Source organism: Chenopodium album, chromosome 6, assembly GCF_948465745.1.
Source record: "Chenopodium album chromosome 6, dcCheAlbu1.1, whole genome shotgun sequence".
Lineage (NCBI taxonomy): Eukaryota > Viridiplantae > Streptophyta > Magnoliopsida > Caryophyllales > Amaranthaceae > Chenopodium > Chenopodium album.
The window spans coordinates 3,054,627-3,079,733 of record NC_137839.1 but is presented as its reverse complement, the minus strand read 5'-3'; the positions used below and the strand labels follow the sequence as shown (position 1 = coordinate 3,079,733).

The 25,107-nt window shown below is 34.0% G+C and overlaps 2 protein-coding genes and 2 pseudogenes across 4 annotated transcripts; 3 read left to right on the top strand and 1 right to left on the bottom strand.

The window, feature by feature from the left end:
- Positions 1-143: 143 nt before the first annotated feature.
- On the top strand, positions 144-1,866 carry LOC145634282 (putative aspartic proteinase GIP2 pseudogene; annotated as a pseudogene).
- Positions 1,867-3,770: 1,904 nt separating this feature from the next.
- On the top strand, positions 3,771-5,281 carry LOC145635581 (putative aspartic proteinase GIP2 pseudogene; annotated as a pseudogene).
- Positions 5,282-14,389: 9,108 nt separating this feature from the next.
- Positions 14,390-16,888, top strand: LOC145634281 (ras-related protein Rab5-like). 3 transcript variants are annotated; one of them, XM_081685704.1, is made up of 8 exons: positions 14,390-14,630; positions 15,050-15,127; positions 15,211-15,378; positions 15,530-15,578; positions 15,746-15,819; positions 16,174-16,267; positions 16,427-16,546; positions 16,741-16,888. In XM_081685704.1, the coding sequence occupies exons 1-7, from the start codon at positions 14,601-14,603 to the stop codon at positions 16,516-16,518; spliced, it is 585 nt and encodes a 194-aa protein (XP_081541830.1). In that variant the 5' UTR covers positions 14,390-14,600; the 3' UTR covers positions 16,519-16,546; positions 16,741-16,888. The 3 variants fall into 3 exon arrangements, with proteins under 3 accessions (XP_081541830.1, XP_081541829.1, XP_081541831.1); XM_081685703.1 differs by having other exon boundaries at positions 16,424-16,546; XM_081685705.1 differs by having other exon boundaries at positions 14,390-14,634; positions 16,424-16,546.
- Positions 16,889-19,406: 2,518 nt separating this feature from the next.
- LOC145635580 (uncharacterized) lies at positions 19,407-23,972 on the bottom strand. The gene is made up of 6 exons (XM_081686888.1): positions 23,641-23,972; positions 23,380-23,512; positions 22,371-22,474; positions 21,600-21,744; positions 21,369-21,509; positions 19,407-21,193 (listed from the first exon to the last, which is right to left on the bottom strand). Exons 1-6 carry the CDS (start codon positions 23,682-23,684, stop codon positions 19,835-19,837), a joined length of 1,926 nt encoding a protein of 641 aa, XP_081543014.1. The 5' UTR covers positions 23,685-23,972; the 3' UTR covers positions 19,407-19,834.
- Between the last annotated feature and the right edge of the window lie 1,135 nt (positions 23,973-25,107).

Below are 25,107 nucleotides of genomic sequence, written 5' to 3'. Positions count from 1 at the left end.
TGTAAGTATTTCATACTATTTATATTCTATCAACCGGATAGGAATAGTGATGATAATAGTCCATATAATCAATGACCTCAGTAGATCAATTGATCTACAAACTACAAATTCTTTTTTTTTTTTTTTTTTTTTGACGGGCTCACAGCTCTTGCTTGCACGCAAGTGCCTAGTTACTTCGGTTTGCATGCATGTTTGATGTTTATGTTTCCTAGAATACAATTAATAAAGTCAACTTGGATTAGATGCCTCTGAAGTCTGAACTAGCAGTAGTAATATGTATTCTATAATAGATTTTTGATCCACTATTCAAGTATTTATCTTAAACAAAAACGTACACTTTAAATTGTGACACTTTCGTTTTCAATAGTATGTAATATACACCCTTTCTAACTAACATGGCTTCCTTGCTCAATAATTACCATTTCTGTACTTCTTTGTATCTTCTTCTCATATACTTTATCACCACCACCATAACAACCACCTCGGCCTCGGCCTCCGCCTCATTCCGCCCCAAAGCTCTACTCCTAAGAGTCTCAAAAGACAACTCCACTAACCAATACACCACCAAACTCATCCAAAGAACCCCCTCAATATCACTAACTTTAACACTAGACCTCGGCACTCAATTCTTATGGCTCAACTGTGGCAAACGCTACGTCTCCTCCACGTACCGCCCCGTCTACTGCGGCTCCCCTCAATGCACCCTAGCCAACACCAAAACCAAAACATGTAGAACATGTCCTGCTGCCCCTAAGCCAGGGTGCAACAAAAACACGTGTAGAACCCTCTCAATCCACAACCCCATCACAAACAAATCACCACCCTTGGGCAGTGAGCTCGCTACCGATGTTATCCGTGTCAACTCCACTAACGGGGCAACACCCGGCCAGCTCATGACCATCCCAAATTTCCTCTTTGTTTGCGCGCCCAAGTCCTTGTTACATGGCCTCGCGAAAGGAGTGTCCGGTGTTGCTGGTTTTGGGAGGACTAGTAAAGTTTCACTCCCTACACAATTCTCTTCATCTTTCCATTTTCCTAACATATTCGCGCTTTGTTTACCTCCAAATCCGTTGTATTACGGAGATGGTGTTATTTTTCTTGGGGACGGACCTTACATTTTTGCCCCAGGAGGTACCGGTACTACGGTAGACCTAAGAAGCAAACTTTCCTACACTCCTCTAATAGTCAACCCTTTTCGAACATCTGAATACTTCATAGGAGTAAAAGGAATCAAGATTAGCGGAAAAGACGTACCAATAAACAAGTCATTACTTTCTATAGATAACAAAGGATATGGTGGTACGACTATAAGTCTGTTACACCCTTACACTATAATGGAAACATCTATATTTAAGGCGGTCACTACTGCCTTCGATAATCAACTAAGGGACGGAAGTTTTCCTACTAAAAGAGTTGCTCCTGTTGCACCATTCGAGGTGTGTTACGAAGCTGGTTCGATCCCCTCTACAAGGATCGGGCCAGTAGTGCCACACATTGGTCTAGTTTTACAAAGTGAGGACGTGTTATGGACGTTAGCCGCGCCAAACTTGGTGGTTCGGACGAATATGAATAAGGCGGATTGTCTTGGTATTGTGGATGGTGGAAAGAAGCCAAAGTCGTCGATTATTATAGGAGGGTTTCAAATTGAGGATAATTTACTGCAATTTGATCTAGTTAAGTCTAGGCTTGGGTTTAGTTCTGCCTTGATTTATGATCGAATAGGGTGCTCTTACTTTAACGTTCCTTGAATTAGCTTCTAAATGAATGTGCTAATTAATAAAGTCAAAATGCATCTAATGTTACTACATGTTTACGTACTAGTCACATGATGTGTCAGAATGTTTGATTATTCTATGCAAGATCGAGTACGACAAAAGATAGGATTGAATTCCACGAAATACTTAAGGCCTGTTCTGATTTAATAGACCTAAGAAGCAAACTCAGCCACTTATTCTTTGGCTTATGTTTCGGAATCAGCAAATGCATTCAATGCATGAAATTATTGATTGTACACAATCAATCTAACAAATAATTTGAATTTTTTAGACCTAATTGATACTACCTACAAAATATAAAACATAGTTGGATCTGATCTAAATATATAATATTAATAAAATTAATTTGTTTTAGCCTAATAGCCTTTACCTAAGAGAGAAAATATTGTCATTTATAATTTATTTATTTATTATTTCTATGACTAAGAAGATCGAGAATACTAAAACTGGCCATACAATATAGTTATATACGGAGTAGACAAAGTAAGAAATTTTTAAACAAGACAACTTTACAAGTACATATATCCATTATATAAGTTGAATGATCTCTCTCTATTTAGCATTTATGATCTGATTACGAGTCGTTGAAAACTATAGGTGCTTCTAGGACATACGTTTTTTTTTTGTTGGCAAGTGAAAAATTTTACTCTGACCCACTTCATCAAGCTAAGGTCTTCAATCAATCCACCTCGTTTTCTTAGCTTGCTCTTCCCTTTCTTATACAAGTACAAGTTTTTTAATAAACTTTGTTCACCAAGAAACGGAGGGTGAATAGTTTGGGAAAAGTGTTAAAGGATATTTGTGGAGCCTCTTAATAAGGTATAAAACTAAAAATTACAGAGTAACATCCAGCATTAAAAAAAATGCATGAAGCAACTTAAAGATTATACAGAGTAGTTTTTTGGAAAAAGCTATATGCAACTCAAAGGGATTTTTTAGACAGTTAAAAAATAATTTTGGTGTAAAATATGAGACGGATTTTTTGAACAACATTGAAATCATTAAAAAAGGAAAATGGAAACAGTTATTGTTTGGCCTGGTCGTAAATGGAGGCCACGAGTAGAACTTAATTTACTTGAGCATTTCAGAAGTTTTACATCCATGAAAAGTTAGTGAAACCTTGCTTCTTAGCTAACATATCTTAGCATTTCTTACAAATTTAACATCTTTATATTGGGATTATTAATTTATCAAAAGTATGTTTTATTTTTTATTTTTTTCTTTTCGATACAAGCATACGATTAATTTAATTAACTAAGTTGGTTTCCTCTTTTTCTAATGGTTGTGTATATTAATACGAAATATTTATGATTCAAATAGAAGTTTCAATTCACATTGACGTTTTCACTATTCATCAAGCTTAATTCCATCATTTTTTCATAATATATAAATTATTTAGTTTTTATTGATTGTCGTTATAATGTACTGTAATTATTGTCAAAGATATGCCTTCACTGAAAATATAGGCCACCCATTTGAAATCAGATCTAGAAAGTATGACATATACAGTGTTAAATTATTAAAAATTACTCCTAGCAGTTTCTATATAATTATAATTTTGGTTATAGGGAAGGAATAATTGATTAATTGCTTGAAATATAAACAATGTCCTTGAATTCAATGATCTACAATGTCCAAAGTCCAAACAATAGAAACTAATCTTAAGTGTCGGTGCTTCTCATCAGTCATCACATTGCTTGTTTGCAAGTGCCAACTTACTTCCATTTTCACAAGTTTCTGTTTCCTAGAAATATAATATAATGAGCTGGAGGTCCCTCTTATATAGTTACGTAAATATCTTTAATCATGCCTCTAAAATTGCAATTATAAATGTACAAATGAATAATAAAAAAAAAAAATCACAGCACCAATGAATTGACTTTCAACCACCATCAAACCAATAATCCATCTTATCTTTAATCTCCTTTAAAAGTCAGACTTTGCCTTTTTACGACTCATACTAAATCTTATATCCATCCACCTTCTCTAGCTAACATGGCTTCTTTCTTTAATCACTATCTCATTCCTTTGTATCTCCTCTTCACATACTTCGCCACCACCACCATCTCCACGGCTTCGGCCATCGTCTCGCCTCGCCCCAAATCTCTACTCCTGACCATCTCAAAGGACACCTCCACCTCCCAATACACAACCAAAATCCTCCAAAGAACTCCCCCAGTATTTGTCCCTTTAACACTAGACCTCGGTACACAATACCTATGGCTCAACTGCGGTCGACGCTATGTATCCTCAACATACAAACCCGTCCCATGCGGTTCCCCACTTTGTGCTCTTGCAAATGCCAAGATATGTAGGTCATGTCCTTCAGGCCCTAAGCCGGGGTGTAACAACAACACATGTAGAGCCATCATCAGCAACCCCATCACTAACACATCCACGAAAAAAGGAAGCGAGCTCGCAACCGATGTAATAAAACTCAACTCCTCTAATGGTGCCACTACTGGCGACCTCGTTAGCATCCCCAACTTCCTCTTTGTTTGCGCGCCCACCTCCTTGTTAGGTGGCCTCGCGAAAGGGGTGTCCGGAGTTGCTGGCTTCGGTAGGACTAAAGTTTCATTCCCTACACAAGCGTCCTCAGCTTTCCGCTTGGCTCAAACATTTGCTTTGTGTTTGCCTCCATTTTCGGAAAATGGTTTCGCTTTCCTTGGTGATGGACCTTACAACATCACCCCAGGAGGCACCGGTCTTAACGTAGACCTAAGAAGCATGCTTACTTACACTCCTCTGGTCACTAACCCGGTTCGCACATCCGAGTATTTCATAGGCGTACAAGGTATTAGAGTCGGAGGAGAAGACGTATCGATCAACAAGTCCTTACTTTCTATAGATAGCAAGGGATATGGTGGAACAACCATAAGTTTGATACAACCTTACACTAGTATGGAATCTTCTATATACAAGGCTGTCACTACTGCTTTCGACAGACAAATACTAAACACTTCCTTCCCGACTAAGAGAGTTGCTCCGGTTGCACCATTCAAGTATTGCTACGATACTCTCCCGTCCACGAGGGTCGGACCCTCGGTGTCAAACATCGACTTGGTGCTGCAGGGCAAGAATGCAGTATGGACCATAGCCCCGTTGAACTCTTTGGTGAGTACCAATGTTGGGTATTGTATTGCTTTTGTGGATGGTGGAAAAAACCCAAGATCATCAATTGTTATAGGAGGGTATCAGATTGAGGATAATTTGGTTCAATTTGACCGGGCTAAGAACAGGATTGGAATTAGTTCTTCTCTCGTTTATGATCGGATTAGATGTTCTTTCTTTAACTTCACTACTACAGTGTAATAAGTCAAATGATTAACTTACTACTGTGGTTAGTGAACGATTATTAGATATAATCGGAAAATGTGTAAAATAAACAGGGATCGAAGAAATGATCCTCTTTTTCTCTCTTTCGCTCTTTTCTCTCTTTAAAACAAGCATCAACAACGTTGTAATTAATAGAGAATGAAAATGAGTATTGTTTATGATATTCCAAATCCATGCATTGCAGTCGAGCTAGCAGAGGTGCATACTGAGATACTATGGTGATGCAATCAAGTCATATACAGAGCATGTAGATTTCTCATTGTAATGATAGAGTGAAATGTTATAACGAATAATAATGACTTCGAAAAAATGTACATAACCCCTATAGAATAGTTTTAATATAATTTAACGTACATAAAACGCAGCCCTAATATGATTTGCAGATCTTGCAAAACTCACATACACTAACCTTCTTAAAAGTACACCTCCAGACTATTGAGCAAGAAGCATCTCCATTACTGATTGAATAATTGCAGCTTCTTGTATACCCACCTAAGTCACTGAAAATGTAATAAAATGTTAGTGGAGGAATATTTCTTGTATGTATGTAAAATTGAGAGCATTTAACAAACAACGCAACAGAAAAACAATTATATGTGGCTCAAATGTCTCTCTATTTTGTAGTTCTAAACTACTGAAAGATGTTCATAAACTCGGAAAGAATCACAGCTTAGTGATCAGATGGGAAATGACTGAAAGAGCTATTTGCATCCAAATTCCTAGAGAAATTTTGGTAAATTTCAAACTATTGAAATATGTTCATCAGCAATTACTACTGGATCTCAATGATTTCTACTACTTGTATATGTTGGTGTACTCTATTATTCCGTACATTTACAAAGGTAGACCATCCCTTAGTATGCAGCTAACAGAATCACAAATTTTTAATTCAAAAGAGCCAGCTAAGTTACTTAAAATGAACATAATAACCAGTGTATATTCCTATAATATCGTATACCAGCAAATCAGCATATCCTTAACAAGTTAGAAGAAGAAAGAGTACAATATTATTTACAAATTAATCATGTAACAGGTCCTAACCTTTCAATTCAGTAAGCTAAGACTTCTTAAGTTATTATATCCACTGTAAAGAGGCTCTGGATCTTCCCAGTTTTGAAGAATATAAATTCAACCATATCATGCTATAAACTGATGGGAAAACTCGCTAGTTAATGATTCCAATCTCAACAAGTTGCCTTGATGAGTTGATGATAAGCATATATTTTGAAGAGGTCCACGAGTTTAAGGTTCCTCCACCACATTAGGATTAGCAAAAGTCACTGCTTAGATAGATGACCTACTCATGGCCCTCAATTGATAGCTTCAAGTAATGGTATCTACTGCATAAGTGCTGTCTGTGGATTAAACACTTGTACGTCTTACAAATTTAGGGATGAATCTTATTCAAAGAGCTCCCTATCTTGCTATGCTTGAAAATTTAAATAACGAAATAGCTAATAAACACATGTATAAAACTGATAGAAGTAGAAACAGGAACAATAGCACTAATCAATGACAATCCATGAAGGTGCGCCAGGCATGACAATTTGAGGGAGAAAATCATCAGTACAACCTAGCATTACTCATGCAACTGTAACCAAATCCAATACTCAAAACCTAAACCCCAATGATCCAGAACTCGAAGATAAACCTAAAATAGAAAACAGCAGCAGTTGTATATACTTGGACCAACATCTTTATTTTGTATTTCTTACAATAAGCTTAGGCAGCAAAAATTGCATCTTTTACAATTAACGCAGCAACACCAGTTTATCAGGGATCCAGAACATTAAAACTTCACTTCCCCACAGCCCACAGCATAAGCTTAAAACCGTATACGAACTACGAAGTACATAGTATAAATTATGCATCAAACAGGGCCAAGTACACAAAAACAATGGATACAGATGATATGGTTGCAAATTGTCACTGATCTTATCCTAGAATCACCAGCCAAATACAAATCGCCTTAGCCTTCTATGAGTAGCAATGCTAGAATATAAGTAGCATATCACTTTAATCAAAGTATTCAATTTACTCACCACAACTTCAAAGACCCCTTAACTCATAAACATAATTGAGAAATACTGATTCCTAATTCTAGTTACTTACTTCGTATTATTTTCAACAACAATTCTTGCTTCTATGATATAGAGTAAATTTAGGAAATTTCTGATGATCAACGCCAAAAAAATCAGAATATTCAGTGTTATAGATTTTTTTTAAAAAAAAAGCTCATTAAATATTTTTGCAACTAAAAAATTCAGCTCAATTTAGCATTACATGAACAAGAACAACATTACAACACCGTAATTTTTCCAGAATTCTGATACCCACCAAATTTCAATAGTCAATTTTAATTCATTCCAGACAGAATTCAGAAAAACAACCACCAAAATTAATTCCAATTTTTTCTAGTCAATATAAACTTTAAAGAAAATAACAATTGCAGTCACAAATTTGTCTCATTGTAAAATTAAAATTAAAAACGAACATACTGAGGAAAAAGTGGGCAAAATTGCCTTTCATAGTAGAAACATGATAGAAAGGAACATTACCAGCAGCAATATCTTCAATCAAATAAATTAAATCATGAAAAACCTCAAATCCATCGACTAAAAGCGTGGCATCAAGATACGACGACCCTCGCGATTTAATCTTCGCACATTTTGAATTGACAAACCCTAATTCCCTACCACAATATGTAATCGACACATTCAAAGCGTCGTAATTGACAGAGAAGAAATCAGCGTTGCGAACCTTGAGAGTAAGAGAGAGAGGAAGGTGTTACGGAATGTTGTGTATTATTAGGGTGTAATCAGCAATATTAGTGTGTCATTAGTTGTTTCTGTAAAGTTTATTTTGGAGTGACCGAGTGATGAGTGTAAATGTGTAATTACGGAATAATAGTACTCGGATGTGATTTTTAAAGTGGGGAGTGTTGGAAGAGCGAGGGTTAGATCAAGTGATTAGAGCTTTTATTCTGACAAGTTAAGAGATACACGCTGCGCGCCTACGCGTGTACAATATAAGAAATTAGATAAAAAAAAAAATAATAAAGTGGTTTTATATTTTATGGGGAGTGAAAACAGTTAATATGTAAATTTATGTGGAAGAAAGGGAGCGGTTATTATTGTGTAGTTATGATAGGATTTTTTTTTTTTTTGGTAATTTTGCAACTTGAGAAGAGTAATTTGGGGATAGTGAAATTTATCATCCAAAAGGCCCTTTCACTTTATATATAGGATTTAGTGATTACAGAGGAACACAATCATGTAATTGACTTAAACTACCAAAACAAGTTCGGTTGGCTCAAAAAATGTTGAGTTTGGACCTATTTAAATAACAATTTGATTCAAAATAGAGAGTTTTGGCCCGAACTTGGGCTCAACCAATATCAACAGCTTAGCTCGACTCATGACCACCTCTATTGTAAGGTGAAAATAATTCATCGAATCATAATATGTTTTAAAAAAAAAAAGAAAAAAAAAACCTCCTACTCTAATGCTTGAGAGTTGAAGGGGTAAGGGATATTCATTAACGTAGATGATACGGTTCGTACTCATAACTTCTGAGGAAAATTGTGCATAAAAAGATTGGAAACTTGGAATAGGCCAATGAGAGTTTAATGCTTGAACTCTTTTCTTATCTGTATTAAGACTTTTGTTACACATAATATAAAACAGTCTGTATTAAGACTTTTGTCTTTTCTTAAAGTCGTAAAAAAATCTTGTCTAATAGCCTATATTAACACTTTTGTTACGCATCATATAAAACGGAGGCATTAGTTTTAAGGAGGCAAGAAAAAGGATTCTTATCATGTTTGTGGGCGGCATCCCATCCCATGCATGGACCCCCACTATTTGGGGTAAAAAGATCGAATAACACATTAACAAAGTCAATGAGCTAAAGCAATAACTCAAACCTCAATTTCCACAACCTCAGTTGTCTCAAAATCAGCTTATGTATAAGAATGAGCTAGATGGAGTTAAGGGTCTATTCTCATTAACTGAAATAAGCTTATTAGAGCTGAATTAAACTGAACTGAGATAAAATAAATATTTTATGAGAGAAGGAAATTAGGAGCTGAACTGAACTGAACTTATTAGAGCTGAACTGAACTAAAAATAATCTGATGAGAACATAGCCTTAGTCCTAATATATGGAGTCAATACTCTATAATATTTGGATATGTAAAATTATACACACTACTATTGCTGATTTACTGTAAGAAATATACAGTACCATACTTAATTAAGCTTACATATACTTTTTGAAATAAAACTCATATAGTAGTGAGTATAAATCATTCAATTATTTCTTATTAATTTGTTGTATATTACATAATGGTACATATACTACGTTAGAAAAAGTGATAGTACAACCAAATATATAACTTCTTACAACATGATACACCAATAAAGGCTACAACATTGCTATGAATTAATTTAAGGTAAGTATTCATTGACGACCAATTCAATCCCTAAGAGTAGACAACATAAATTATTTTTCTTGTAAAATACCTCTTGGATGGAGTGGATCATTTTATCTACTCTTGGAGATTGATTTATGATTACTCTTATGAATCGCGTGGTTGAGAGTCTGTGCACTTAGGAGATAGAGAAGAAATACTCGGATGAATATGATCACTAGTAGTAAAAGTAGTAGTAGTAGTAGTACTATTACTCTTTGCAGACCTAGTTATAGGCATGGAGTTGGACCTCTTCATCATCCAAGTAGATGCTTTTGATCGATGAAATCGACATCGAAACGAGCCTTGATGTGTTGTAGGAGAGCATAAGCATTGACCCCCTTTGTGGTTGATGGTTGTAACACTTTCTCCATCAACGCTCTTAGGAGAAGTTATAGGCATTTTATTTTTGAGAAATAATTGAAGGATATGTTATTTTGGTATGTGATACTCTCTTGTGTTGAACAAAATGGGCTTTTTGAAGTATGAAATATATGGCGTGGTAAAGGAGGTGGGGCTTATAGAAGGGGAGGCTTTATCTACGTGCAGATTCTAAGGTCATTATAGGTATTTCACATTCTAACCCTTAACTTGTATTTGCCACCACCAAATCTTTAGATATTGCCAAATTAATTAAAGCGATTTATTCCACAATAAACATGGAGTATATTTTTTAACAATAATTGGATTTAAAATATTTTCCGTATGTTACTGAATAAATATACATATCAATTGGTTGTTGGTGTAGTGGTGATTGGGATTACACTTGACAAGAAGGATCTGTATTCGATCTCCCACAATAACAATAGGGAGGGGATTGGAATCTAACCACACAGAATAGAACCCCAAATTCGAATTAGCCCAAAAATATAAACCGGATGAAACACCAACAAAAATAAAATAAAATAAATACTATGTATAAATTAATAGTATATTTTCTCCCTTTTCCTAACATTGAAACTTAAAAGTGAATGTAGCATCTAAGCTTAAACTCTAGGTTTTTATTTTTTTTCTTTCTTTTTTTGATAGGATTTAAACTCTTGGTAATATTTTATGTACAATAGTAATTTTTTATAGGGTTTTGGTGCGTGGTAGATGTCTTTTTGAAAATATTTACAATTAGATATTTTGAAGAATGAAATTTGATTGTAAGTATGTAACTGTTGTATGACGTAATTTTAAAAGTAAAAAAAATTCTCTTGTAGGAATTAAAATTAAGTATTTTGATCTTTAATTTCTCAGGGTAACAATACTAGCAACAATGATGTGTGTTATCATTAAAATTTATGTGTCATCACTACTACTCAATTATACCTTATGAGTCTTATAATATTTAAATTGTTACGAGGTCATTGTCGTTAAGACGTTAACCCATAAAGAAGAAATTATAGAGCAAAAAGCATAATTTATTCAATTATTATTCAAGTATAGATCAATAATAGCCTTAGTAAAGCTAACAAATTAAATCTTATTAACAAACATGAATTGGAATTATCCTTCTAATTATTCATGTATGTGCATATGACATGTTCCGACACTATCGTGTGGGTATCAATTAGCATTTTGTTGTTAGATTTGATCGAAGAATATTCTTCTGAACATTAATCAGAGGTCTTAATTTTAATCCTTTTTTATTTTCATTCATTTTAATACATACATTATTACATATTTCACAAATTTAGCTTGTTTTCTTGTACCAAATTTTTGTAACAAGATAATAGAATAAATTTAGAAAGCATATACGTAATTGTATAATTGAGAAAAAAGCCAAAAAGAATATAAGAGAGTGACAAAACGACGTGAGTGGTAAGAAGAAGAGATTAGATGAGGCTTTCATGTGAGAACCATATTATCATGTGTTTTTTTCGTTAATTTGATTCTTCAATTTATGTGAATAATATAATTTAGTAAGTAAATTCCAATATTATTCCAAAAAATAGGAGCCCTTCGATTCCACCATGTTTAATCCACGTTATTATGATTGTAAGTTTCCTTAAGTTTAGTATTTTAGTATCGAAATGACCAAGACATTATGTAAAAGGAATATGAAAAAAAAAAAAAAATGAGCATCTTTGTCATTTTAGATGTCTACATTTTCCACGTGAAGTATCAAGTCAGTCACTGATTCATCTTGTTTGGTGGAGCTACTTTGCCTAATGTTTGATAATAACTTTGTAGGCTATGTTCTCCGCAACTTATTCAAATAAGTCTCATAAATTAAAATGAGTCTCATAAATTAAGATTTATTGATTTAAGGCATAAATAAACTTCTATTTTAAAGTTTAAAAATTACGTTTATTTAGTAAACACAAGTTAAACTCAACAAAAACAACTTGATTAAGATAGTAAAAAATGAGGTTGCATTAAGATCTTATTTTACTCACCTTATTTTTATTTATTTTAGTTCAAATACATAAGATCTTCTAAAGGTTACTCAATCTCAAATTACAACCAAATAATGCTATCCAAGTCAACAGTTGACTATATATGCAAAGCAAGTTTATGCGTATCAGCGTATGTTATACCATTTTATCAGGAGTACAAGTAGCTATTTATTTAGGATCTTAAATTGGAATCCATCATATATGTAAATGATTGATCATTAATCTTCACAAAATTAAATAAATGAAAATTCTAATGTAGCCTTTTGACTTTTGACTACTATAATTTTTTAAAATAGACGGAAAAATTTCGAAAATATTTTAAAAAATAATTTATGAAAGTTAAAAATATATTTAAAATAATTATAAAAAAAAAAAAACTATTTTCCATTAAAATAAAAAACAAATCAAAAAACAGTTGATCTCAATTGTCCATTTTAAAAAATTCTGATAGTCAAAAATCATAAGAATACATTAAAATCAAATCCGGTCCTGCCGTTAGACCCAACTCCCAAGAAATGGTGAGAATTCAAATGCATCATGCATGGCAGGGAAGCATGGGGGCTTACGACTTATCTTCAGTGCAGCAGCCATTCAAGCAACTGCTACTACGGAGTAGTGTACAATTTTATGGCAAACTGCCACTTTAAAGACGTTCACCATCAAATTCTTTTCAGTTAGTCGGTTATTGCATGTTACTAATCGATATGTATCCACCAATCTTATTGCACTCATTTCAAGCCCCTTACTACTCATTACAAGATGGTAAAGCTTGTTTGTTAATTTGGTATGAATGCGGTCCAACAAATATACGGTGTATATTCTTCAATGATTGTTCACATTACTAACAATATTTGCCTACTCTTCTATCTATCAAATTGATGGTTCGATATTTAACTTAAAATATCAATTTAGGGTTCGTTTGACATCGTTGTGGTGGTTTTTTGTGTTTCCAAATTCTATGATATACTTCGTATGTAATATAATGAATCTAAAATTAATCAAATTTATTATGATCATGATAATTTTGAAAACTTGCAACAGAAAAGTGAAAACACTTTGTTCTTATTTTCTGTTTTTGGTTTTAACAAAACTGAAAATTGAAAATAAAAAACGGTGTCAAATTAAACAAGCCCTTAAATAATGGCTATCATATTTTAATTGTGAAATTAAATTAATAATAGAAATACCGCACGCCTAATAGAAACAATTCCATGCAGAAACTGGTTATAAGGGTAATGTTATACGTAGCCCTAAGGGCTATATATAAGCATTAAATATACTCTTGAAAACTGTATAAAATTAGGAATTCATGACAAAAACACGCGTAAATCAGTGTTATTAGTGTCTATATTTTAATGATTTCTTAACTTTTTATGATTTTCAAGTGTAAATTTAATGCTTATATGTAGCCCTAAGGGCTATGTATAACATTTTCCTTTATTTATTTTTCTAGTAAAATGAGAAATAAAATCAAAAATAGGATTTTTTACAACAAAAATTTCTAATGATGCAATAGGAAATTTATTTATTTTTGGTTGTGTTTGAATTGAATTTGATGGCAGAATGTGAGGTATCCTCTTCACTCCATGACTGTAAATTTGTATTGGATTGAGCTATGAAGATAGGGCCCTTTATTTCCTTTTAAATGAGATTATAATAAAAGCCCATGGGCCCAAATGCCCAATCAAAAGTCATATTCATAATCCACACAGAAATTGTGTATTTGAGTAACAACATGAATTATTTCTTGGGATTTTGTTTCAAGTGTTTATATATGGTGTAATTAGGGTCTGTTCTCTTCAACTTATTTTTAGTACAGTTCAGTTGCAATTTTCTTCTCTCATAAAATATTTAGTTTAGTTTAGTTCAGTTCAGTTCAGCTCAGTTTAGTAAATCAAAACAGTTCTTTAGCCAGTTAGCTAGATTCTTATTATTTGTTTAGATAAAATGATTGCTTACTTATTACATACGGAGTATAAAAGAATTAAATATAGTTTTGATCTAATATGGAGTATAATTTTTTTTGAAGTCGTAACTAAGATTTATATTATGTTTATTTTAGATGTCCTCATGTCCACTATACATTCATACGCACCAATGCACCATACATATAACATATATAACCACAATGATTTATCATTCATCTACCTCCGTTAACTATTATTTGCAACAAAGGAGTATTATTTATAAGATATAAATATTTCTTTGTTGCAAATAATAGTTAACGGAGGTAATATTTGTTTCAAATTATTTTAAAAATAAGTGTTGGAAGTATGCCATGTACAATAAGCCGGGTGTACAAGAAAATTGTCATTTTTTGTGAATAATCCAAAAGCAATACTATTGATTTATTGAATAACAACTTTAATCCTTAAGGAAGAAGAATGGGTGGAGTGTCATCAAAGAGAGAAGTATAACACGGGAACCAAATTGCCATTAATACTTGAAAAAGAAATACCAACAAAATTATCTAACAAAAAGTGCTAATACTGACCAAACTACTAGTCAAACCTAAGAGTCTTAATTTCTCCTCTGTTCTTCCTTATTACCTTTTTAATATTATCATTTTAATAATTGTATCTAACAAAGTTTTTTCGTTTCTTCAATTTTCTAAAATATTTGGACTTGATCAACATGGCAACTAAGAACGTTCAAGCCAAGCTGGTAGGTATGTCTTCCCTTATGTTAAATTTAAAAATTCACCATAACACAATAAATTCATATATATTTTTTTTAATTGAGTTCTTTAATTTGCTAAAATAATGATAAGTTTATTATAATCCATCATTTAGAACATAACATAGTCTTGCATTAGTTTTTCTCCCCACTATTATTACAAGATTTCAAGTTTACATTATTCGTTACATTCAGGTCGTCAAGATTAAAATCGATTTTCATTAATCGTATGAAGTTATCGATTATTACAATTATAGTTTTAAACTTGTTGTATTTGTAACAAAATGAACATGGCCTAAGTTACCCATGTTTTGCTATTGTTTGTATATTGTTGCATCTTCTAATAATGTCACATGAAGTTTGTTTCTTAGGAAAATACTCAATTTTGTTGGTTATCTTGTATGTAGGTGCTTCTTGGGGATATGGGAACAGGGAAAACAAGCTTAGTTTTGAGATTTGTAAAGGGCCAATTCTTCGATTGTCAGGTTACCATCTTTTAACAACTTCATACACTAGATATCGAAAAGTAATCTTTTTTGTATTATTTGTCTGATTGCATAACCTGCAGGAATCAACAATTGGAGCAGCATTTTTCACTGAGGTGTTGTCCTTAGATGAGGCAATTGTAAAGCTTGATATATGGGATACTGCAGGACAAGAACGATACCAAAGCTTAGCTCCTATGTACTACCGTGGTGCAGCTGCAGCTGTCGTGCTCTATGACATTACTAGCATGGTAACTGTATGACATAGTAGGAGGATAGTGGATAACTCCATCCTTCACACCTAACACAACCTTAAAGAATGACAATTTCATTTACTTAAACTTTGGTGATTATATCAGTTAAGAACAAATCTGACGGTATGAAACCTGGATGTTGATGCAGGAATCATTTGAGAAAGCGAAAAGATGGATTGAGGAATTGCAGAGACAAGGTAACAGCTATGTCATTATTGCATTCCCCCTTGTTTTAATATAGCATGAATAAGATTACAAAAATTGCATCAAAAGTTCAAACATCATCCCACTCCCTCAGAAGCTTGAAACTGATACTGTATTAGGTTTTTATGCTAACAATCAATTCGCTTTTCCTCTTAACCAGCAAGTCCTCGCATGTTCACTGCATTGGTTGGCAATAAGGCAGACCTTGATGAGAAGAGGGAGGTAGACAACGAGGTATGCTGAAATTAATCATCAGTTGCCTTATCTACTGGATTGATTTATCATCATTACTCAATAATACTCTTATCAAGTTATCATAGAACCAACTCTAGGTCAAATAGCCTCAGTGAAATTAATGCAATTGTTTGGAATAATATGTTCTGTTAATCAGTTGCAACAATGCCTGGATTGCTAGTATTAAATCAGTGGTTCTTTTCTTGAGCCTCGTGCAAGACGAGTCATAGTTATGTATTGCTTACATGTCTCTTAAGAGGACTGTACTGCAGTTGCAGTAAGATTAAGACATCACCAAATACGGAGTACATCTCTATTGCAGGAAAATGTTAATGAGACTGATAAATGTTGCAGGTAGCTGAGGAATATGCAAAACAAAATGGGTTGCATTTCTTTGAAACTTCTGCTAAAACTGCACAGAATGTCAATGAGCTCTTTTATGAAATAGGTTCATTTCTTCTTCCTTTCCTATCCTTTCAAATCATTATTTATAAGACACAAATAGCTATGAGAACAGCGAGTAAAAAAAGAGCACCAAAAGAACGACGATCTAAGAGCTTCATTATCTTATATGTTTATGAAGAGATAAATTCTGGTTTTACAGCAGCGACATTGGCAAGAACTTGTCCCTCACGTTCAAGTGGAATGAAAATACAAATCAGACAAAGTCGACGAGGAATGTATTGTTGCTTCAGTTAATACAATGCTGATGTACCTGATGTTCACTGTATGTACTGAGTCCCCTAATAAATTTTCTGTTTATCATCAAATATTTTGATGTCACAGTCACAGTATGACCTTAAATACACATTATGGCTAGTTGTATATCCTTGATTCCTTGAACATGAAAAAAGAAATTCTTATTACTCCCATTACATATCTGAAAATAGTAACTAATAAAATCTTGATTTTTTTTTTAAGGTTATTATCAAAAGACAGAAGCTGAAACAGGGAAGTCAATGTAGAAACCTGGTGTGAAGAACAGAGCACTACCTTAACAGATATTTGTATTATGTGCATTGTGTGTTCTGAAGTCTTGTTCTCTTGCAAGCTAAATTTGTCTATTAACTTTCCCAAGTTATTCTATGATAGCAACTCCAATCCTAGAGTAACCAAAAATTTAGATCTTTAACTAAATCCATTTCTAAATCACTATTGTTGTCACATTATTCGAAAGTACATATACTAGTATATATATTTGTCATGCCAAAATTGAAATTATCAACAACGGCTAGATAAAAATAAAGCAAGCACGACTTAAAGTTCCCATCAGCTCGGTAATTTTTGTACAAACTAGTGGGGTGTAAACTATTCAACCAAAAAATTACCGTTTGCATTTACTTAACAATTACTCCACAGTCCATACTAGAAGTACTACCTCCGTTAACTATTATTTGCAACAAAGGGGTATTATTTGTGAGATATAAAATATACCTTTGTTGCAAATAATAGTTAACAGCGGTAGTATTATACAATTATCTACACATAATGCTAAATTTTGTGGCTAAGAGAATCTGAAACTTCTTTCTTGGGCTCAATGCATTATGTTTGTCCATGTCCAATATATACAAAAATACAAAATGCATTGTCATGCAGCTCTTATGCTTCCATGCCCTAGGAATCACCATACAATTAGCAACCCCATAAAAAAATCAAAGATAATTTTTTATTTTTGTCATACTCTTTTCTTTAATTTATTTTTTTAATGTGAATTTTCCAAAGAACCACTTGCTCCTCACGTGCAAGCTTCACAATCCCAAAACAAAATAAGCCAAAAATAAATTAAAAATGGAAAAAGAAGAGAACTTGTTTCTTAGTGATAGAATCTTTAAGCAGAGATAAAATTCTCTTTCAAAAAACATAAAGACAAGTAAAAAAGAATGTATACATACAAAAACAAACATACTGTATAGATATAGTATGTTTCTGCTAAGACTTACATAAAATAATTAAATCTATTTAACAAAACTATTTTCCTAAACAACAAAAGACCTTAAGACAGATAAAATAGGGCAAAAGAGCTAAAGTTAGGTGAAAGGGAGGCATGGGTTCACGTGCATTTTACCACGCCTATTGCCATAAAAAGCACAACTTCTACCACAAATTTACTGCCATAAATTTATGGCATTACAGTACTAGTCTAATAGTCTAATACTAACATCAACCAAGAAAAGGTAAATAAAAAGGGGAAGAAAATTCACCCCTAAACTAGAGGAACAATTAGTCAATTACTAGGAAATTTCATTTTTTTTTCACCTTAAAACATGAAATATTCTAATAGAATAATCTTGCAACCTCTAACTTTTACCTAATTTGGGATGAAAACATTAAAATTTACCAAGAAGGTGAAGTGCGAGGTGAATCTGAAGAAGAAGATGAACGACCAATATGACTGTTTGATTCACTAGCAGAAGGACCCAAAGACCTTGCATCCCTTAAAGAAACAGAGGCAGCTTTAGCAGGAAGCTCCTTCATTGGACTCAATGGCAATGAAGATGGACTTGATGAAGTTCCAAGATTTTCATCATCCCTCTCTTCCTCGTCATCCCCGGACGACCCGCTTCGGTCCAACTGAGACGGGGAGCTGTCCGGGGTCTCAAATGGGGTTGCCACTCGGCTCGGCCGGGCAACCTCATTGTCATAGATAGGATTTGAAATGTACATGAAATTCTTTTCCTTCCCATCTTCAGGTACAATTTCAGGGTTTTCATCAGACTGTTGGTGAGGTGTTATAACTGGGATGAAAGAAGGTGAGGGTGAATGTGATAATGTAGAAGCAAGGCCAATTTGTTGAGGGGATTGAACTCTAAGAAACTGATGAAGTTTCCCATGTTTTGGCCTCTCAATATCATCACTTTCAGCTCGGTTTTCTCTCTTACTAGGGAGTTTGGGAAAGAGGAAGCTTCTAGGAGCATCTAGAACTCCTTGAGCATAGAAGCTACTAAGAGGAGAAGGGACTAACTGCTCCTGTGGCTGTTGAGGCTGAGAGGCGGGGTTTTCGGGGTTCGAATCGGGTTTTCCGGCTTTAATCTTTCGTCGCCGGAGAAAAAGAGAGCAATAAAGCTCAGCTAGGAGTATCAACACTAAGAGTAGCACAATGGCAAGGACAATTACAATTGCCATTGTTGCTCCCATTATCACTTTGGAAGACCCTTTCATCTCTCTCACTTTCTAGAGTACCGTTGTAAAAATGACTGAATGATAGAAAAAAGATTAGTAGAAAGAAAGAGTAATAAAAGGAGGGTTTTCATGAGATACCTTGTTTTTTTGGCGGGAAAGAGTACTAAGCATATGGCAGGTAAAAGGACTGTGACTTTGGAAGACGAGTCATATAGAAGGACTCATAGGCCATTATTGTAGGCCTAAATGGCCTAGAGACAATGGAGGGTATAATGGTCATTTACTATCTGCAAGATGCTTCGGTAAACCTTTGTTCTGAAACTAAACAAAACATACCTTAATTTGACCAAACTGAACACAGCTGTAGTATAAGTGTCGCGATGTAACACTGATCTACATGTGAGTATAGAGTAATTAGCAAAGTAAAAACGAACAAGTGCACACTAATACAAACTAAAACTGCAAAGTACAGAGTAATTAGCTACTTTATTAAACTAAATTACATACAGTATAATGATGTGAACTAATGTAATTGGATAGTATAATCTTAATCTGGGTAATTAGAGTTTTTTTTTTTTTTTTTTTCAATATAATTGCGTGCAAAATTGCAAATGATAATATCAATTTTACAGGCTAAATAGTATAGTGATCGTGTAGTCAACAATGTCTTACTCTTGAATGCTCTCTATCATACAATGAATCAATGATACCGCAAATCTCAGGAAACCAAATGCACCATGATTCTCCATCCAATTTCTTTGCACAGTTCTTGACCTCGATTATTCAACATAGACATCCTAAAATCTCTCGTAGCAGGAATGCTTAGTGAATGCAAGAAGCAGGTAGTATAGTAGTCAAGAGATGATTTGAGACTGTTACCAAAATCTTTAAGCTGTCAGCCTTTACATGCTCTCAAGGCAGCAAATCTTGCAGCTAAGTCATCGTAATCAGGAAGGTTTGGGTGCACATGCTTTGCCGGGATCTCTGGTTGAAAGGAAGCAGCACGAGAAAACACCTTCTGTTGCTCAGGCTGGGGTGCTTGGCGAGGAGGAAAAGACATTGACCTAGATGTCCCTCTCTTTGGTGTTAAATCCTCCTCATCCAAGTTACTACCAACTTCGGCTCTATGAGCTGGAGGCTTTTTCACATCACTTGTTCGTTTTTTAGTCTCCCTCCTTGGCTTTCCAGGATCACTGGAAGAAGGTTTCTTGCTGTAGTGTAGCAACAGCTGGTCAATCATTCTCTCCTCATCATCCTTTTGGTAATTGTCATCATCAAACACTATCTGGAGACCTTTTCTTGATTCATGTTTTCTCCTACTGGTGGACACTCTCCGGAGAACCCTTTCTTCCTTTTCCCCCTCACCATTCACTTTACCATCTTGGGAAGACCCAGAACGAGAATGTTTCTTCCGATGTCTTCGTCTAGGAGTCGATTCAACACCGCTGCTTTCATCTTTGTAATAAACTTCCGTGACACGTCCCATTCCATCCAAATTTTCTTGGGCATCAGGAATATCAGGTTTGGTGGGGGGCTTTTCTGGCCTGCCAGTTGGATAAAAGGTTAAAGTGTCATTCTCTTCTGGATCAACTTTGTGCTTGCTCTTTCTTGGTTTAACATATGGAGGAGGAACTCCACCCCTGAATTTCAAAGGCAACCCATCTGTTACACCCTCTTCTTTCTTTCTTGTGGATCTTACATGATTCTTTTCAGTTGGTTCATCATTAATGGAAGATGGGGAGCTTATTCCATTATTGGCTGGCCGTTGATCAGGTTTTTGTTGCGACAAGACTTTTAAAAGATCTTCTTCTGGCTCATCATCCTGCCTACGTCTATCCAGCTTGTGGCTATGAACAGTTTCCAATCTTTTTCCATGAGATGAGTTACCGACCTGAATGGCTTCTTTAACACTATTATCCTCATATACATGTCTATCAGCCTTCTGTCCTTTTCTTTGAAGATAAGTGTCATGATCCTCGCTTTTCTGGATAATGCCGTCCCTATTAGAAGGTGGCTTGTACCTGTTGTTAATGAGTTCCGGTGCTTTAGAAACATTATACTTCAACTCATCTTTTCTTTCTGGTATAAGATCTCTCCTGGCTTCCATTTGATGTCTGCCCTCAGTTTGTCTTTCTTTAACAGGATGACTGGCTTCACTCTTTTTCTTCGTTAGAACTTCTTCTTTGACAGTCCTATGGGCAGCTTCTACTTTGACCTGAGCAGCCTGGATAGTCTCAGGAATTTTTTGGTGCTTCTGCAGATAATAAAATCACATAGAAACGGTTAAGAAATAAAAAGAAAGGTGTTGCTTTTTAAGCAGCCAATTTTCTTGAAGTTCTAATTGTCCTAACAACCTCATAGAAAATTTCAAAAGGAAAAGAGAAACAGATATCTCAGTTGAAATGAACCTTGAGAAGACAAAGAATTACCTGCTCAGTAATGGAAGAACTAGCCATCCTTGCTTCAAAGCCCTTACTGTCCCACCTCAATGAAAATTCAGATGCTATTTCTCCCAATAATTTGATGTTTTTCTCCATAGAAGGCGGTTTCGGAGTTATATTCTCAACAAGCTGCAGCATGTAAACATAATTATTAGCTGCAAAATCTAAGAAAGAAATCTGCACACCTTCTGATTCAATCTGATTCGTGAATATATATACCTTTTGGTTTACATAATACTCCACAGAGTTTCCATATCTTCCCTGGAACAAGTCTCTAAGTTCACGAAGCTCAGGTAAATCCGAAAATCTGGCAGCAGCAAACATCAAGGATGCTACAGCCTCTCTACAATCTTCAGGGCAGTCCCTGTTATAGGCAAAGATTTTGCAACAATAAGTGTACTGAAATGGTCTATAGTGTAAAAGAAATTCTGCAAATAGATATTGTATCACAAAGAAGAGAGCCTAGGCTACATTGATTCTTATTGTCTATGATTGAACAAAGGGAAGAATTTTATCGAGGTACTTTCACCTAGTTCTGAGTGCACCGATCAGTTGTATCCTTTAGCATTAGAACAATATAAATATTCTCCATTATAAATATCCAAATAACAAGCCTAAACACCTAGCACAGTGATTTTAAACACCCAGCTCAGTGATTTTAAAACAATTACTGACTTGGCGTGTTGTAAATTCTACAATATCATTCTTCATTCAAGAATGCATGCATTGTTTAATTATTTTGCTTAGTGAGGAAATGAAAGAGCTCAAAGTTTCTGTTATGATTTTATGCTGTGACCAAACATTACCAAACAATAAATAGGAAGTTCATCACCACAGCAGCTAAGATAAAAAAGATGTATATCAGTTTGCGCAACCAACCGAGCTACATACAGATACAGCATAGCAAGCGAAGACCAAAGTGGAGAAATTTAAGTTCCAACACATTATATTTCTGATAAGGCATAACAGTAAGGAGAGCTCAATATGTACCTTAGTTTTTGCAGAACTGGAAGGTGCTTCAAAATAATTTCACAAACATGATCAATAAATTCATAACATGAAATAAGAATCAGCTCCGAAATCAAACCATCTGCCTGTTATCATAAGAAATAAAATACAAGATGTCAAATTCATACAACTATACACACATACATATTAGATAAAAGCCAGACCTCTTGAATAACAGGAACAGCCAATGATATGCGCCACATTAATGAATCAAGGTGATAGTAATACTATAATGCAGTGCACGGTCAAGGTGAAACTGCAGTGATCTTTACTAAAATGTCGAACATTTTTAAACTATTTGGAGCTAATAAAACATCATATTTCCGCACATTAAAAACGCAAACAACTTCCAGATATGCCAAGTGCAACATCAAGTACCTAGAATAATAATCTATGTTACACAAAACGTCAAAATTACACAACCAGTGAGTCCAAGACCAGAATAATACATTTCATAGAATTATTCCTACATTTAGATTAATTTGTATTATTCAATAAGTCATGTCATATGCTATTTTCAGAGTGTCAAATAATTAACTATTGTTGGAACGAAGAGACAGAACAAGACATTTTTCATCAAAATTTATTTCTACCTCCATTATTCAACCAAAGTATAATTATATGAATATGTAGAGCAAAAATTCCTCATTAGAAGATAAGATTAATTTTAGACCTAAGTTACACCTCAAAATAGTGACAATAAAATTCTAATTCCAATGGATAAATTAATACCCAAATTCTTGCTAAAATCAAACAAATATGCTTTTCGGTCAAAATTAATCGACAAAATACATATATAAACAATAGAATATAAACAATATTCTGATGCACCGACATTTCTCATCATCAAAATAGGCAAATACTATGTACAACGGAAAAATTCAAATAAACATTATAAAAATTCAACAATCATCAAAAAAAACGACAAGACAAAAATAGAAATAAAAAATGAAATCGTTGAGCTAAAAAACCAGAGGAAAAACAAACTCACTCTTCCATAAGCGTTCTTTTCGAGGCCATTAGCAAGCAGATCAGCAATGTCTTTCCTCAAAAACTTCTGCGTCGCAATTCGTTTTCGTCGCACAACTTCGATTCGAGTTCTCGTCTGCTTAATCAACGATTTACTGCAAATTCAATCCAAAAAAACTAATAATCAGTGAAATGAATCAAAATCCAGCAAAAACGAGTTAAATTAGGTTGAAAAAGAGAAAGATCTAGGTGAGAAAGAGATTGAACAACAAATCTAACAAACCATTTGGAGTAGAATCCACTTTTTCCGAGCAATCCGTCTAACATCGTTTTTCAGCTGGTTTCGATCGTTTTCTGGAAATGGAGAGAGAAAAGAGGAGAGAGAAATGGAAATGATGGGAGTTAAAGAGAGAGAAGTGAATGAAGTTCGAAAATGGAAGCAATCCTACCAGCATCCACCACTGCTATAGAGAGAATACTCTTTTACTTTCTCTCTCTTCACTCACACTTTCTCTCTCTTGTTTTGTTTGGGTGGAAGACAATGGACTAATTACGCTTTTGAATTAATAGAAATTGTGTTTTACTGATTCGTGAGCTTATATTCATTTTGTGAGGTTTCCATAATTACCCTTGATGTTTATTCTTATGCATGCATCTGTCCTCTGTTGTTTGATGTTTTTTTAATCTTTGACAGAAAATGTATGGTCTATTGGAGTCAATTTTAATCCATAATAGACTTTTTCAATAAAAAACAGCTCGAGTTTGGGTCATTATAAAAAGTGTATTGTTTTTTATCTGAATAATAAGTTGGTTTTGAAGAACTTATTATAAGTACTTCGTATATGAACAAATTATTTATATGAAATTATGAATAGCTCATAGCATGTTTAATAAATGAAATTAGCTTGTTCACCATAATTAAATACAATATATCATTTGGTTTGGGGATAGTAACCTTTCAAGAATTTAACTCTTACAGATTAAGGACAACAAATATGTTTGAGCTAGTCTTGTTAGTTCAAAAGCCGGGGACTATAAGTCGGCAAAGTAGTTATGATGGAATTTTGAAAAGTTTATGACATGAATTTAGCACAAATAGTTGTATCACTATGTTGGAAAAGAAGTTTCGATGTGATATATTGTTTTGTAAAGAGAGCGGTTCAAAGGATAAATGATTAGTTTAATCATCTAAAGTTAGTTGATAGTCGATATGGTGTATACTTCATTGATCATTTTGTTACAACATTAACATGTGCACTCATTAAGACAATTACAATTATAAGCAAAATGAAATTAATGGAGAGAAAACCAATAAATCACATGGGTAGGGCAAAGTCAATGAGGGCAAAGTTGTCTATTCGTAATCTAAAACACAAAAATAAACCAATAAGGAAAATATAACGCTTTAAAAAGAGCAAAGTACGAAAAAAAAATGTTGTTATTCCAAAAATCAAATTTTTAATGTGTTTTTATTGTTTTTCTTTTCTTTGTATTGTTCCTTGTATTTTAAAATATATTATGCACTTTCATCTTATATTAACTTAGTTAATTTATAGCTTAAAAATTGATGCTCAAGACATGAAACCAAATTAATTAGTTGGAAAACAAAACATTGGCACAACCAAGTTCAAGGTATCCCTTGCTAGGACCAAATCACTAGTCACTAATTCACTATGCATGTAGGTAGGTTTATACAAGGGTTTAGGAACACATTTTGTGAAACTATTATTTGAAATCTTCAACTAACACA